The 14,939-nt window shown below is 33.8% G+C and overlaps 1 protein-coding gene across 2 annotated transcripts; it reads right to left on the reverse strand.

Annotated features, from left to right (window-relative positions):
• Positions 1 to 2,419: 2,419 nt before the first annotated feature.
• Positions 2,420 to 7,619, reverse strand: LOC131634195 (tRNA (guanine(37)-N1)-methyltransferase 2). Of its 2 annotated transcripts, XM_058904852.1 has the most exons (12): positions 7,411 to 7,616; positions 7,077 to 7,189; positions 6,877 to 6,974; positions 6,656 to 6,760; positions 5,865 to 5,927; positions 5,531 to 5,604; positions 4,300 to 4,822; positions 4,084 to 4,215; positions 3,711 to 3,869; positions 3,213 to 3,319; positions 2,962 to 3,036; positions 2,420 to 2,844 (listed from the first exon to the last, which is right to left on the reverse strand). In XM_058904852.1, exons 2-12 carry the CDS (start codon positions 7,175 to 7,177, stop codon positions 2,785 to 2,787), a joined length of 1,497 nt encoding a protein of 498 aa, XP_058760835.1. In that variant the 5' UTR covers positions 7,178 to 7,189; positions 7,411 to 7,616; the 3' UTR covers positions 2,420 to 2,784. The 2 variants fall into 2 exon arrangements, with proteins under 2 accessions (XP_058760835.1, XP_058760840.1); XM_058904857.1 differs by lacking the exon at positions 4,084 to 4,215 and having other exon boundaries at positions 7,411 to 7,619.
• Positions 7,620 to 14,939: the final 7,320 nt, after the last annotated feature.

Consider the following 14,939-nt stretch of genomic DNA (forward strand, 5'->3'; position numbering starts at 1 on the left):
AAAGCCTTTAATATGGCTATGGTAGCAAAACAAGGTTGGAATATTTTGGCGAAACCCACTTCCCTTGTTGCAAGAATGTTCAAAGCTAGGTATTTTCCACGGTCTTCTTTTCTTGATTCAAAAGTTGGTAACAATCCAAGCTATGTGTGGAGGAGTTTGTGGAGAGCTAAGGATGTTCTTAAGCTCGGGAGTAGGTGGAGCATAGGTGAAGGTAGTAACATTACGGTTATGAATGATCCGTGGCTTCGTGAGAAAGGAAGTTGGTGGACAGGTGGTCCACAATTACAAGGTGTGTATAATATGTGTGTTAAAGATCTACTTCTTCCTAATGTTAAACAATGGGACGTGGGTAAGGTGAAATTGCTTTTCGATCATGTGGTGGCTGAAACTATTCTTAGAGTCCCCCTAGTGGAGGAGGTTGTGGAGGATAGGTTGGTGTGGCAAGAGGAAAGGAATGGTGAGTATAGTGTGAAATCGAATTATAGACTTTGGAGAGGGGTGCAAAGTAGTAATCGTTGTAATGATAGGGAGGGTAACTGGAAGAATGTCTGGAACATCTTAGCGCCTTCTAGAGCTAAGCATTTGTTATGGCGTATTTGTCGGGGCTGCCTTCCAACCCGTACTAATTTGCAACAACATCATGTTCAGTGTTCGTCTCTTTGCCCGTGGTGTGATATTGAAGAAGAAGATGAGTGGCATGTCTTTTTTGGTTGCATTTCAACTTCCCAAAGTTGGCGGGCAGCAGGTTTGTCAACTCTTATAGACTCTCGTATTCACTCTTTTCATGATGCTAAGTCGCTTATATTTGATGTGTGTAGTCGAGAGGATCGTCGGGATGCCGGGAGATTTGCTATGGTACTTGAATCCCCTTGGAGGAGTAGGAATAATGTGGTTTGGCAAGATTATCGAGAAGATGCTATAAGAATTGGTTTACAAGCCTATCACAATTGGTATGATTGGTTCCTAGCTAGAAAGGACCATAATGGGTGTACTACTAATAATTTTCCGCTTACTTGGATCCCGCCTTTGGTTGATCAGGTGAAGTGTAATGTTGATGCAGGTTTTAATAATAATGCTGTTACTACTAACAGAGGTTGGTGCTTTCGGGATCATTTGGGTAGATTTATCAGAGCTGGTTTTGCGTGGGATTTAGGCCTTTATTCGGTCTTTGAAGCCGAAGCCATCGCGCTGAAGGAAGCTATCCAGGATGCTATCTCCCTCCAGTTCTCCCATGTTACCTTTGAAAGTGATTGTCAATTTGTTGTCAATTCTATCTACTCTAAGCATGTTGGTTTCTCCGAGTTTAGTTTTATTATTAAGTCTATTCAGAACATTTTATATTTATTTCCGAACTTTGAGGTAAAGTTCATTAAGCGTCAAGCGAATTCGGTTGCCCATAAGTTAGCGAAGGCGGCCAATTCTTGATCTAGGCGTAATATCCTTAATATTGAGGTATTTTTTAATGTTTGATGAATGAAAGTTGCTAAGTATGTTTCTGTAAAAAAAGAAATTAAATTAAATTTAAAATAGATAACTAAACTTCAACATCATTTAAAAGGTATATCTCTCTTAAGTTAGTAAATGATTTCTATTTCATAACAAAATAAAAAACCGTATCAACTTCAAAGCTACAATATTTATCTTTTAGATTGTGAGATCAAGTGACTAAGACATGAGTAATGTGGTGGTGGAACTGTCGAATACAGTATTATTATTATTTGTCTTTTCTCTGCTTACGTACTCAAATGTAGTGCCATTGCTTTCAAAGTGGAAGCTTATAAATAAATGCATGCAAAATGGGAACACTTAAAAGTTAAAACTCTGGTCGATGAAAATGCATTGACTTTAATTGACCAGAATGGAAGAGGGTCATGCGTAGTCAAATATGTAGCTTTCCACCTTCAATTTACGTGTATGTATCTTATCATATCTCTCACTTGCTTTCTCATTGTCTTTTTTGAAGTTTTTTGCAAAGCATAGCTTTTTGCTTTAATAAAAGCACGTATGTTTTGCAAAAAGAGTTTGTTTTCTCCAAATATAGATAATTGGATAGTAAAACATTTATGAAAATATTTTGATGATAGACAAGGTAGTTGAAGAGTTTATGATGGTGTTGCTACAAGTAGAAATTGTGTGCCTCAATGCGTTTCTACACCACATTGACATATCTAGCAAGGCCAACATTTTGTTTTATTAGGAAACTTCTTTGTATGGTAAAGAAGACGAGAGAGGTTGTGAGTTGAGGTTTTTTTTTTTTTTTGTATCCTTTTGAGATTCTTGGTTTGAAGGTGTTGTTGATTTGAATGAAGAAAATATGGTGTTAGGGTTAATGAGAGAAAGGGTGGAGAAAGAAAATAATGTGCTTTGGAGTTGCTCACAAATTACTATTATTATTTTAAAAATTGTTGAGTCAAACAAAGACTAAAAATTGAAGAATCTAAAATAAAAGGAGTAAAATCTGTCTTATTTTACAGGGACCAAGACCGGATTCACCCCATATATAAGAGGATCAAAAACACTATTAACTCTCAAACTTAACAAAAAGAAAAAGTTCATATTCCAATCAAAGGGACATACATAACTAATTTAAGTTGATCTAATTATCGGATTACATTTGAAGAACAATAAATACCCGTCAACAGCTTCAAAGAATTTGCTAATTTTTCATGTTTCAGTATACTAGTTTCTGAGTCGGGCAGAAAATTTGACTAAATCCATCCAAGCACAGGCATGGCATTGTCTTCACGAAGGAGTTTCTCATCAGCGGCATCACTAAGGACAGTATTATTGACTATCTTCACAAAGGCATGCTTCTGGCAACCTGAAGCTTAGACAAAACATTGCCTGCACAGTAAATAAAAAGAAAGCCTTAAATAGTTAATTATAAATGTTCTACGAAATCAACTAGAATAATAGTAAGAGCTGCCAAAGTGGTCTAAATAATATGTTGAATTACTATACCTTGTTTGGAGCCACATCCCTAACCCTATGAAATCTTGAATCTAGTATAGAAGCATTTAAAGCAGATTCTGCCACCTGCAATATAAAGTTCAACTAACTGTCTGAAAAAACTAAGTACGTATAATTGACTAGTATCTATATCCAAGTAGCTCGGACAGAAGTTATTTTCAATAAACGTATACCAGAAGTTTATAAATACATTCTAACTATAACAGAAGGAAAAAAATGAAACACCAGCAGAATAAACTCACAGCTATTATAGATTCAGGAGTTTCATTTGCCCTAATGAAGCAATAGCAGTGGATCCATGGTAGGTGTCCTTTCCAATTTTTCCTCTGGATCAATCCCCTGAATGCATCTGGCAGGGCATATCAGTAGTCAGATATCAGCGTGTATATATCTTTAAAATAGCAATAAAAAGAGTCAAATAAAAGAATATCCATACATTCAACAACACTGCACTACACAAATTAACAGTGTTAAAAAATACTGTCGCAAATGAGTTGTGATTTAGATTATAATGGCAAAATTATAAAAAAATGTTGATGTCAGAGAAACAGTCAATGGCCTCATCCATCCCTCATAAATTTGATTAAGACAGAAGAGTTATTCACAAACCCAAAAAGCAAGATAAGGACAAATTTGAATCCTACTAAGATATGAAGAAAATAAGGGTCTGAGGTAATAAATAGCCAGATGATTTTTAATAGAAATTAATCACACCAAATTAAATGATATTGTATTTGTACCTAAAAACTGAACAGCAGATGCTGGTAGATTCATTATTACGTGGTCAAAATGTTCCCAAGTTTTTGCGACAGAGATATCAAACCCTCTTCTTTTCTTGTTTGCGCTTCCTTTTTTGCCGCCACCTTCAAGGATGTCAGTGCCATGAGCCTTTCCATTCCCTGTCAAACAAAAATAAAACTGTAAGTTTTACTTTCAAATCTTACAGAATATTGTTATCAATGCTGTATTCATTCTGCAGAAGATGGGGGAAACTGTAAGGTTTTTTGTCTTTTAAATCCAGAATTGAATTGTAGGATTTTTTTACAAGCTAGAAGATCAGATAGCAACTACTTGTCATGGCAGCCTGATGTGTCATTGTAGCCTGTAGAATACCTTCATCATAACTACTGCAAGATCTTTTGACAGCAATTGCAGACTTAGCAGTATGCCCTGCTGGACCTTGAATATCCTCTAAAGTAGTGTTAGTGTTAGTGTTAGAGCAGTCTCCTAGGTCTTTTGTATCAACTGTAAGAGAAAAATTAGTATCAAGTAACATGTTCTCGCATCACAATTATAGATACTTGCAGTTATTTACCACAAACATGTTACCTCTTAGCAACTCATTTTCTGGATTTGATTCAGTATTGTCTTGTATCTTGCATGTGTAAGATGTATCAGAAATGGGATCATTTTCTATTTTATGCTCAGAATTTGACACCTCCATCAGGTGGGAAATGAACTTTCTAGCATCCATGTTATATGAAGATATTCGATCATCAACCTTGTTGATTTTGGCATTAATCTTCAGATAGTGAATGCTATCTGGATTTAAATCATTTGCATAGACTAAGCATCCTTTTTGTGCAGCAGGAATGGCAAAAGGACCTATACCAGCAAACATGTCACAAATGATTTCTCCAGCTTGGAACATTGAAACTAACCTCTTGTGTTCATGTTCCAATCTGGAATTCCAATAAACCCGACTGTAATCAAGCCTAAAAGTGGCGCCATATTGCTTCACTTCTGTAATCATATCATGCTCTCCTGCTAAAATTTCAAATTCTGGAACACGGAATTCATTTGAAATGTTTCCAACTTTATTAGCAATAGTTTTGATTCTTGGATAATTTTTCTGCATAATAGAGGAAATCATTAAAGTTACTTGGCAAAACATGTATAAAAGAGTATGTTCAACAATAAATGATAGAATTTGTGAATTAATCTTGCAATGGACATTTTTGTCGCAAAGGGTATTCAAACATGCACACTAACATACAATTATTCATTTTGTTTCAAACACGATTTAATTGAATGTAAACACCAGAACAACAGTTCTAAAATAAGGCAGCAGCATCAAATGGAGCTGAGAGAAAGTCAGAAGTAAGAGTACAAAATAGGGTGACTAAACTGCTCACAGGCAAAGCCATGGCAACAAAACCCGTACCCGCGGGTACCCACCCGAAACCGCCCCAAAGTTGACAGGAAAATCCGCTTTGACTGGGTTTGGCTTCGGGTTTGGGTTTTCCCCGATTACAAAATATGAGGGCGGGTCGGGTAATGGGGACACTAGTACCCACTCCGAACCCGCCCCATTTATTTCATTATGTATATTATTGTTTATTAGCTGTGTGGGGTCTAACAGGATCAAAAAAATTAATTCCAAAAGAGGTTTTTTTTTTCCATATTGGGCCAATAAGTACATCTATATGCCTAATAGAAGATGACAAAATGTTGACTGTTCCAAACTAAAAGTAATTAAAAAGACACAATTCAGTGAGCAGTGTGAGCAATGTATAAGTGAGCATCATAAATGTATAAAACTAAAACACTTCATACGTACATCATAAATAACCTTCGCAATAACATCCTTGAAGGGAAGTAATTCATCATGTAGGTTTAAGTGAGCAATGTGACCTGTATAAGTAGGACAAATGTGAGTTCACAATCAGTGGCTGACCAAACAGGTTTAATATTTATCCAAATTGAAAAGCTTGCTACTTTTATTTGAAGGAATCAATATTAACAAAAAAATGTATCATATGAGTTGAATCAATGAAACAGCGTAAAACAGATTACGGCGGTTATCAAAATTGAATCCAGACCTAGTAAACTAAAACAATACAGGTCATAAACTGGTACCATTCAAAAAAATTATACCACTTCTAAGTACTTAACTATTGTTTCAAAAGATGAAGGCACTTCCACTCCATTAGGCAGTATCTGCTTCAGCACTTGATCTACAGACATAATTTGCCAGACAATTGTAAATATTTGTAGGGCAGAGGAAAGCATGAAGTGAGAAACAACTGAATCATTAGAAAAGAGTGTTTCTACCTGAACTAAAATACAAATATTCAATGTTAAATAGCCGCTATAGCACAGCGGAATTTGGACAAACTGCTATCATTCCGCAATATGCTACTTATTTCAAATGTTGTCAAATAGCCGCTATAACAGCGCTTTAGCACTAGTGCATAGCAGGAACTTAACAATCCATATTGACAAAACTGTGAATATAGCAATTAAACAGTAACACAACACGGAGAATCGAGGTTCAAAAAAGAAATTAGACCAGAAAGAAGTAATGCACCTCTATTTGTGTACCTAGGTGGAAAATATTGGGTGAATCACGGTCCACTTACGACACATCCCTGTGTATTGGTGTATTGATGCTCCAGCTGTACTTTAATCATCCAATACACCAATACAAAACAGGTGAGCTCAACGTGTCACCACATGGGTGTGTCTGTATGTGTGTATTACAATAAGCAATTAACCATACAGTTATGGTCAAAGGTCTGATGATTTAATTTGACACGGGAAAAATATGTGACTACATGACACAAAGCTCGTAAATTTTCAAACAAAATTCCAACAAATGAATTGGACGGCGGCAAGTCAGAATCCAGAAATAATGTTAAAAGACAGTTTCTTTGGTGAGCTTCAAGAAAACAGTGGAACCAACCTGCACTCCAGTATGAATAACCTAGTGTCAACGAATAGGGCAAAACTTCAATCTCACACAAGTTCTTAAGCTCATCAAGCTTTTGCTTTGGAATATCGGATAAATCTGAAACATACCCGAGCCAAATCAACTCACAGATAAACACGTTCAAAAAAAAACTACAATTCATTATATATTATAATAGAAAGAAAAGAAACTCTAAAGAAGAAGAAAAAACATACCTTGATTCTGAACTTTCTCGGAGAGTATAAGGTAACGGTTTTTGTTACAAGTTGGGTCCTCGGCGATGGGTTTAACTCGGGGTTTGTCAAGCATATAACTGCACAATCAATCAGAGCAATTAAATTTTAAAAAAAAAAAAAAAAAAAAGTTGCAGGTAATCGCATGGAAAGAAAGAATGGGAACAGATAGATAGAGATACCCGTTGAGGATTCGAGTGGCAGCCTTGCAAAATTGGCAGGGTATTCGAAGTGCCCGCAGTTGGAAGTGCACATCGAACTTGCTCTCGTCCACCAACATCATCACTGTGTTGGGCTGGAGAGAAAAAAATGAGTTCAGAAAAAATACAAGTTACTTGATTCTAGACCAAATAGGTCTTTTATAAAAGACCCATTATTCTAAATCTATGAAAATTGATGCAATCACAGTGATTATAGTTTATAAAGCATAAGTTGAAAATAAAATATCAAATCAGGGAATTAATCTGGTTGAGGCATTTTCACAAACACGTAGTGAGTGCGCGAAGAGGGCGTTACCTGAAAAGGTGAAGAAGAGGTGTGGAACGGGATGGTGGAGAAGCAGGGTGAGTGGATTTGAGAGAAGTAGCGAGAGAGGGAAAAGAGTGAAGATTGAAAATGAAAATATACACGCTTCTTTCTTTGCTTTGATGTGGACAGAGAAAAACAAAAGGCTAGTTTCGTTTTTTGGTCACGCTTTATTTATTTCTTCGCTGTTTCTTTCCCCCAGCAAACAAGAGGTAAGGTAAACCTTCCCACTAAACTTGTGTTTGTTTAGAGAGACATGTCATTGAGAACGGAAAGAGATAGGGACGAGACAAGACTCAAGAGCATAGAGATTGAAATTCTTTTGCTAGTTAAAATTTTCTTCTTAATTTTTTTTTATATTTAAAATTTCTTAATTAATATTTTGGCTAACAAGAAATAAGCAAATTTGATGTAATACTTCACTAAAATAACTATTCAAATCAACCTTAATATAATTGTAAATCTAGTAAATAGTAATACAAAATTTAACATTGTTTTATAATATAATTTCGATAAAAAACATATAACTTCGTCAATTAAATTTACTAATATTTTTAGAATTAAATATATTTTTTTCCTTTAAATATTGCAAAATTCGTTTTTAATCATCCAGAAGATTTTTTTTAAATAATGGTCCCTTTAAAAATTTTCATTCACATTTTTGGTCTCTTCTGTTAAGTTAAAAAAACTGATGTGACACCGACACGTGATAATGTCACACGTGATAGTGTCAACTGTTAAAGAGGATGACGTAGTGGCTAAAGTCAATAAAGAATCCAGTCCTGGAAGTATTTGTTTAAATGACAATCCTCTGTGATTTGTAGTCAATAACAGAGTACAGGAAAAAAAACTAATAGTGCATTAGGCTATGATGTAAATCACTAAATATAAATGGCGTTCTAAAATGGTTGTATTATAGTCAACACACCTTGGCTCATGCTTTTTTTTTTGACAGGAAAGAAAATCTCATTCAATAGATAGAGAAGGGAGAATACAACCATGGATGAGGAAATAGAGTTAAGACATTCTCCAACCACAAGATAACAACAATACAAAGGATTAAGCCAGATAAGCTATGGATATCGACCACCTTGAAGAGATTAGAAACCCAAGGAGAAGTATCAATCCAAACCTCAGATCCAAGCAGCCAAGAAAAAATCTTCCGCAAGAGCCAAATGAGCTTAGGAACCACAATCTTTAAATCTTCCCAATTAAGGAACATATCTTTAACTATATCACGCGCAAATCGATTATACGGGCTTCCAAGATTGAACAAACTCACGATTTGTGGCGGAATCAATTGTTGACCGAAAGGACGAGGTTGATTTGCACCAGTCCTAAGTAAAAACCCCCTAAAAAGCAAAACTTCAACATTCAAGCTTCTTTGAGGCAAATCCATAAACACCTTGAACACCAACCTACTGCAACCTAAATCTAGGAACCAAATACACACAAAAACAAAACAAACAATACACCACAGCAACCACAACAAACCAAACATAGTAAAAGAACACAAAACAGGAATACACACACATCAGCGCATGAGATCCAAAACCTTTGGCGGAGGAGGCTCTGGGGGAGGCCGCTTTCCCTGGCTGAGATACCTTGGGCCACCGAGAGGCAGAGATGAATCTGTCATGGGAAGGAGGTTGATGGAGGTTGTAGGAAGAGAGAGTTTGGAGGAGATTGCCATGGTGTCAGCTGCATAAACTCTCTGTCGTAGCCTTCAAACACTGAGGATGGGAAAAAATCCGCCACACAAAGGGGGGAGAACCAGCCAGATAGATCTGGAGAAAAAACCACCACAAAACCCTAAGCGAAAAGGGGGGAGGGAAACGCTAACCTTAGAGAGAGAGAGAGAGAGAGAGAGAGAGAGAGAGAGAGAGAGAGAGAGAGAGAGAGAGAGAGAGAGAGAGAGAGAGAGAGAGAGAGAGAGAGAGAGAGAGAGAGAGAGAGAGAGAGAGAGAGAGAGAGAGAGAGAGAGAGAGCTCCTTCTCTCTAAAACGTGTAATACCTTGGCTCATGCTTAGCAAAGAAAATTGCACTTGAAATGTTGAAATTACTATAAAGAATATTAATGAAACAATAGCCAGAAGAATATTACAATACTAACTCCAAGAGCTTGAACTAAACACTAAATGGCAATATATATGGAGATAAAATCTTGATATTAAATAAATAAAAACTAATGTTTTTCTTCTAGTAAGAAACTGTTGAACAATTTATTTATGCTCTTCAGATATGATGAAAATTGCAAGTAACTAAATTATCCATAAGCAAATAAATTTATTTTATTCGAGTTCAACAGCATAGACAACAATTCTCTTACATATGGCAACAATCCAGCCATAAAGCAAAAAGAAAATAATGGATAAATGTAAATCTACCATTTACTGAGGTTATTTTTTTATGAATCATTCTCTACAATGCCAATATTGTTAATTTTTTTCCAATTAAGTTTGGAAATTTTTTTACCCACCTCCTAACCTTCTTAGTCACCTCTAACAAATTTACCAAAATATCCTTTATTTCGGAAATACATTTCCGAAAACGTACTTTTATTAAAAAAAAAAGGTGTTTTCGGAGATGCATTTCCGAAAACACCCCTTTTTGAGAGAGGGGTGTCTTCGGAGATGCATATCCGAAATATTTCAAGACCAAATTGGTCTTGGAATGTTTCGGATATACACTTCCGAAAGAATTCAATAATTATTAAAAAATTAAAATCAAGGTGAATCAATACAATTAATAGGTATAAAATCAAGGTGAATCAATAAAATGAAGGTGAATCAATAAAATCAAGGTGAATCAAAATTTCCTAAACAATTTTAAAGTTAAAAATTATTTTACTAACTTATATAAATCAAAAACATTTTAATTTCATAAGTAAATTTTGAATTATATAGAGTTAAATATAAAATTTATCCATTAAATAAAATTAAGACAAAATCTTTTTTTAATTTTTTAAAACTAAATAAAAAATTATAACTCATTTTTAATTATGAATCAGAATAGAAATATATAAATATATAATAATAGGCTAAATTACAGTTTTGCTCCCCCTGTTTTAGGTTTTTCACGATTTTGGTCCCCCTATTTTCTTTTTAAACAGTTTTGGTCCCCCATCCCAATTTTGTCCATGAACAATGCATGAACAGTACATGTCCGTACATGAACAGTGCATGAACAGTTGCATCAAAATTGGGATGGGGGACCAAAACTGTTTAAAAAGAAAATAGGGGGACCAAAATCGTGGAAAACCCAAAACAGAGGGACCAAAACTGTAATTTAGCCATAATAATAATTATTAATTTTGTAAGTGAAATATATAAATATATAATATATAAATATATAATAATTATTATAATTATTATATAAATATATAAATTAAAACACTCATTTTTTTAATTTTTTTTATAAATATATAATAATTATTATAAATATATAAATAAAAAATTATGACTCATTTTGTAAGTGAAATTATTTTAATTTTTTTAATTAAAATTATTTTAAATTTTAAAATATGAATCAGAATATAAATATATAATAATTATTATTCATAACTCATAAATTATATCAAAATATATAATTATTATTATTCATTACTCATAAATTATATCGAATTTATGATATTGAATTAATTAATATCCTAAAATTAATTTTTGGGATTTTTAATTTTTTTTTGTTTTTTCGGAGATGTATCTCCGAATTAATCAAAATCTCAATTTTTGGGATTTTCTCGAAAATGCACTTCCGAAGTCTGGAAAAATTTAGAAAAAAAGATATTTCGGAAATGCATTTCCGAAGCGGGGTAAAGTGGGATTTTCGCTGGGGGTGATCCCCATAGGGAGGTGGGTAAAAAAAAACCTTAAGTTTTTTAAATGGAAATTCAATCCCATGAGAAATATTTGTTGACGTTGTAATTACACGGGAGATTGTAATTTGCAGCAGAAAACAAAGGTATTCCAATTAAGTTTCTACATTAGTTAAATATTTTGCATGCCCTTTTATAATTTTCCTTTTATTTTCATGAATTGTTTACCTCTCCTAACTCATGTGAAAGCTCTCTCTACCATATTTACTTGTATTTGTTGACTTTCTTTAACTACAAGTAATTCGGTCTCTTTCTCAAACTAAAGGCTCATGATACCGTTGTTGGATGCACTTCGAAGGGGTCAATGAGGGAGCATATTACACTTGGGACACACTTTATGAGAGACACACCACTTTGTACGAGTTTGCTAGAGAATAACTGTGATTTTAGCTACAAAATTTTATGGGCACAAGTATGTGCTTAGACACCTGGCATGCCATGTCATCCTCTTTAACAGCTGGCACTGCCAAGTGTTAGCGCCATGTCAGCTCTTGTAACAGACGTTAGCATGAGGGACCAAAAGTGTGGACGGTAAATTATAGAGGGACCATTCTTTGAAGGAAACATTTTGAAGGACTAAAAACGAATTTCACAATATTTAAAGGAACCAAAAATATATTTAACCCATTTTTTTACAATGTAGCTCATGAAAAATATATATTTTAGATTGCTAGACCGGTGCGATACATTTTAAAATTTGAGTCGAAATTAAAATTCTATTTAATTTAATAAAGTTAATTTATTTTTATTTGTTGTTTTTTATATTTTAATGAATATGAATTATATTTTCATTATTGTAGTCAATTTTTTTTAATTAATAATAAAATAAACCCGTCTAAGCAAATTTTCTCATCAATTAAAAAATAATATTAGATATATAAAATATTACCAAAAATTTTAAAAGTAATTATATTTTTCTATTATAAGAGTTGTTTTTAAATTAACCAATCATATAATATTTGTTCTAAATATATGTTATAAGTTGATTACCATAAAAAATTGTTTTAAATTATTATATCTTTTGTTATATTATTCATTAAAACTCAAACCTTGCAATCACATATCACTCATGCAAATTTTGTTAAAAGGTATTACTATTCACTTCAAATAATTGAAAATTGTATTTAAGTGGTGAAGCAAATTTATGGTACATCAGAGAAGTAGCGGATCTTCAATGTTAGCACTCAAATGTTCAAGTCGGTTATTGAGTAAAAAAAGGCGTGAGAGTAAGTTATGGTTAGAGTATACCAGAAATCTTGTGTGTAATATATTATATATAAGGAGTGGTTAGAATTCACCTTGCTTTTCGATGTGGTATACAAGAAACCGTTGGATGATATACAACTTGAATAATAGTGTATGTGTGAATTGAGTACATATTTCAAGGTAGTGGGTGCATAGTGCCTCCGATACCTTATGATTTTGGATTGATGATTGGGCATTTTCGTTATTGGGCCTATGGCTAGCCCGAAATAATTGCCCCTAAGGATTGTCATAGTGTAGTAATTAGAAGTTTTCCAAAATATCGGGTCGGCATCACCCTAGACCAAGATCTTCATGGAAGGTCCTTTGTTTGCAAAAATAGAAAAGATTTATAAATTTGGAGAAAGCGACCCTTGGAAAAACACATTAAATGCTAGTCTCGTCATTGTACGCTTTGCAAGATTGGAATTACACGTGACCCTAGGTTCTAATAGTAGGGTATGGCTCTCTCCTCTAGAGTACTCAAGTATACTCGAGTACATTGGACACTGCGAGGCAAATATGATTGTTGTTTTTCATCTACGTGTTTTCTTTTATTTTGGGATGTAGATTTGTCTATCTCGCTCCACTATATGAATATTATTTCACCTTTCAGGGAACATTTATGTACCTTCCGAATTTTGTGAGTACAATTTCCATTCTTCGCGCAAACTGTAATTTCTCTCTTCCCTTTACAAACTTCATTTATTCTTCCCTTAGCTTCTAATAATTCTATTTTACCTATTTATTTCTTTCATTGAAATTTGTATAGTGTTGGTTCATTGCACTTTCTAAGCAGCCTTCTGATATATTCTTCCTTCAATCACCAAGTTTTTTTCAAGTATCACTCTAATATTTCTCATTTATCGTTGTTGTTTTCTCTGTTTTATAACACAGTGAGAAAATCTCAGTAACATACCAGTGTGTTAAGCGTGAGTAGTCTTCTCGTGCTTTAAAATGCTATAATCGTCACAACAAATTCACAAACATATAAATCTATTGACTTGGTTATGTTGTTAATCAAAGTATGAATTTATGATTGAAATAAATGAGTAGATAGTATTACTCCTAATTATTGTAGAGGTCCATGTAAAATATGTGACTGATTTTCATTAAAAAGACATAAAATTAGGAAATTAAAAAAGTTAAAAAAATTTAGAAGAGAAGATCTTCATATTTTTGCTTGTTGCGAAATTTAAATGAGTAAAACATTTTTTGTGTGAAATCTAATAGTATCAATCAAATAAGAGTATTGATGTGAGATAACGAATAATAACAATCAAAATAAATAGTTTAAAAATTAATCGGTGTGTTAAATAGTGTAAGCAAATTCACAAGGACAAGAAGATAAAGTGATAAGAACACAAAGTTATTTATTCAATTCGATCAAATCTATCTACTCTTGAACGAGGAGTAATTTGTTCACCCTATAGGGTGCTAGTGCACTGCGGTTAGAAATAAAAAATGTCCTTTAATTTCGAAAACACATCTCTCGACACACTAACAATTCACACACTCAACGCTTTCATAATTGAACCATCCCATTTTTCCAAAAATAATCCAGAAATGCATCTCTAGAAAATGTTTTGAAGATGCACTTCCATAATCTTGCTTATTTCGAAGAAAAAGTACAACTGATTCATTTATGTTCCTCCATAATAATATATATGCATGTGTAAATGATGTTTTCAATTTATGAGAATCAATTCATGAATTCTTAAAAGTCACGATGATTTATTAGTGGGACATTTTCCTCTTCCGAAACCTCCATGTATAAATTTTTCATGTTCAAAGAGTTTTGTTCTTGTTGTAGTAATTTCTTTATCGAAATCGGATGAAGGATTGTGTGTCATGTAAAGTTTTATTTAACTCACGAGTGTGTATTGTTCGCTGTTGTGACTTATTGATCAATATTTATATATGTTCTAGTCCGACCACATACTAAGGGATTCGTCCCCACCTTCAGAGAGTTGACTACCGCAAGGAAGTGACTACTCGAAATGGTCTGATCCAAGCATGTCCCATTTCTAGTCCAACCACCTCCAAACATAACATCTTAGATCCATCTCAAGTGGACAACAGGGCTTTTTGAAAAATCCCCCGACCATTGTGACTTATGATCAAGCAAGATACAAAAATAGCGAGATTTGTCAAATAAATTGTTACGATGTTGGAACGTCCACCTCAACGTTGATATGTTTCATCTATGTTGTTAGAACAAGAATTGTTCTGATCAATAATCTTAGTTTTGATGATAACAATGTATATGAATTTTGCTCAAGATAATGTGGTACTCTAATCCTATGCAATTTCCTTTTCAGGAAATATATAAAGAATATGCACAAATCAGCGCTAAGAAGCTTTGACTCAGAAGGTTCAGTATGCAACTTCAGCACATGGTCTG

This window comes from Vicia villosa, linkage group LG1 (genome assembly GCF_029867415.1).
Source record: "Vicia villosa cultivar HV-30 ecotype Madison, WI linkage group LG1, Vvil1.0, whole genome shotgun sequence".
NCBI classification, from domain to species: Eukaryota; Viridiplantae; Streptophyta; class Magnoliopsida; order Fabales; family Fabaceae; genus Vicia; species Vicia villosa.

What these genes read in the sequence shown, in the direction of transcription:
- LOC131634195 (XM_058904852.1), bottom strand. Translation starts at nt 7,177, where the DNA reads ATGATGTTGGTGGACGAGAGCAAGTTCGATGTGCACTTCCAACTGCGG. An exon ending in CGAGAAAGTTCAGAATCAAG is followed by an intron (nt 6,761 to 6,876) that starts GTATGTTTTTTC and finishes GGTATGTTTCAG; the next exon opens with ATTTATCCGATATTCCAAAG. An exon ending in TTGCGAAGGTTATTTATGAT is followed by an intron (nt 4,823 to 5,530) that starts GTACGTATGAAG and finishes TCTATTATGCAG; the next exon opens with AAAAATTATCCAAGAATCAA.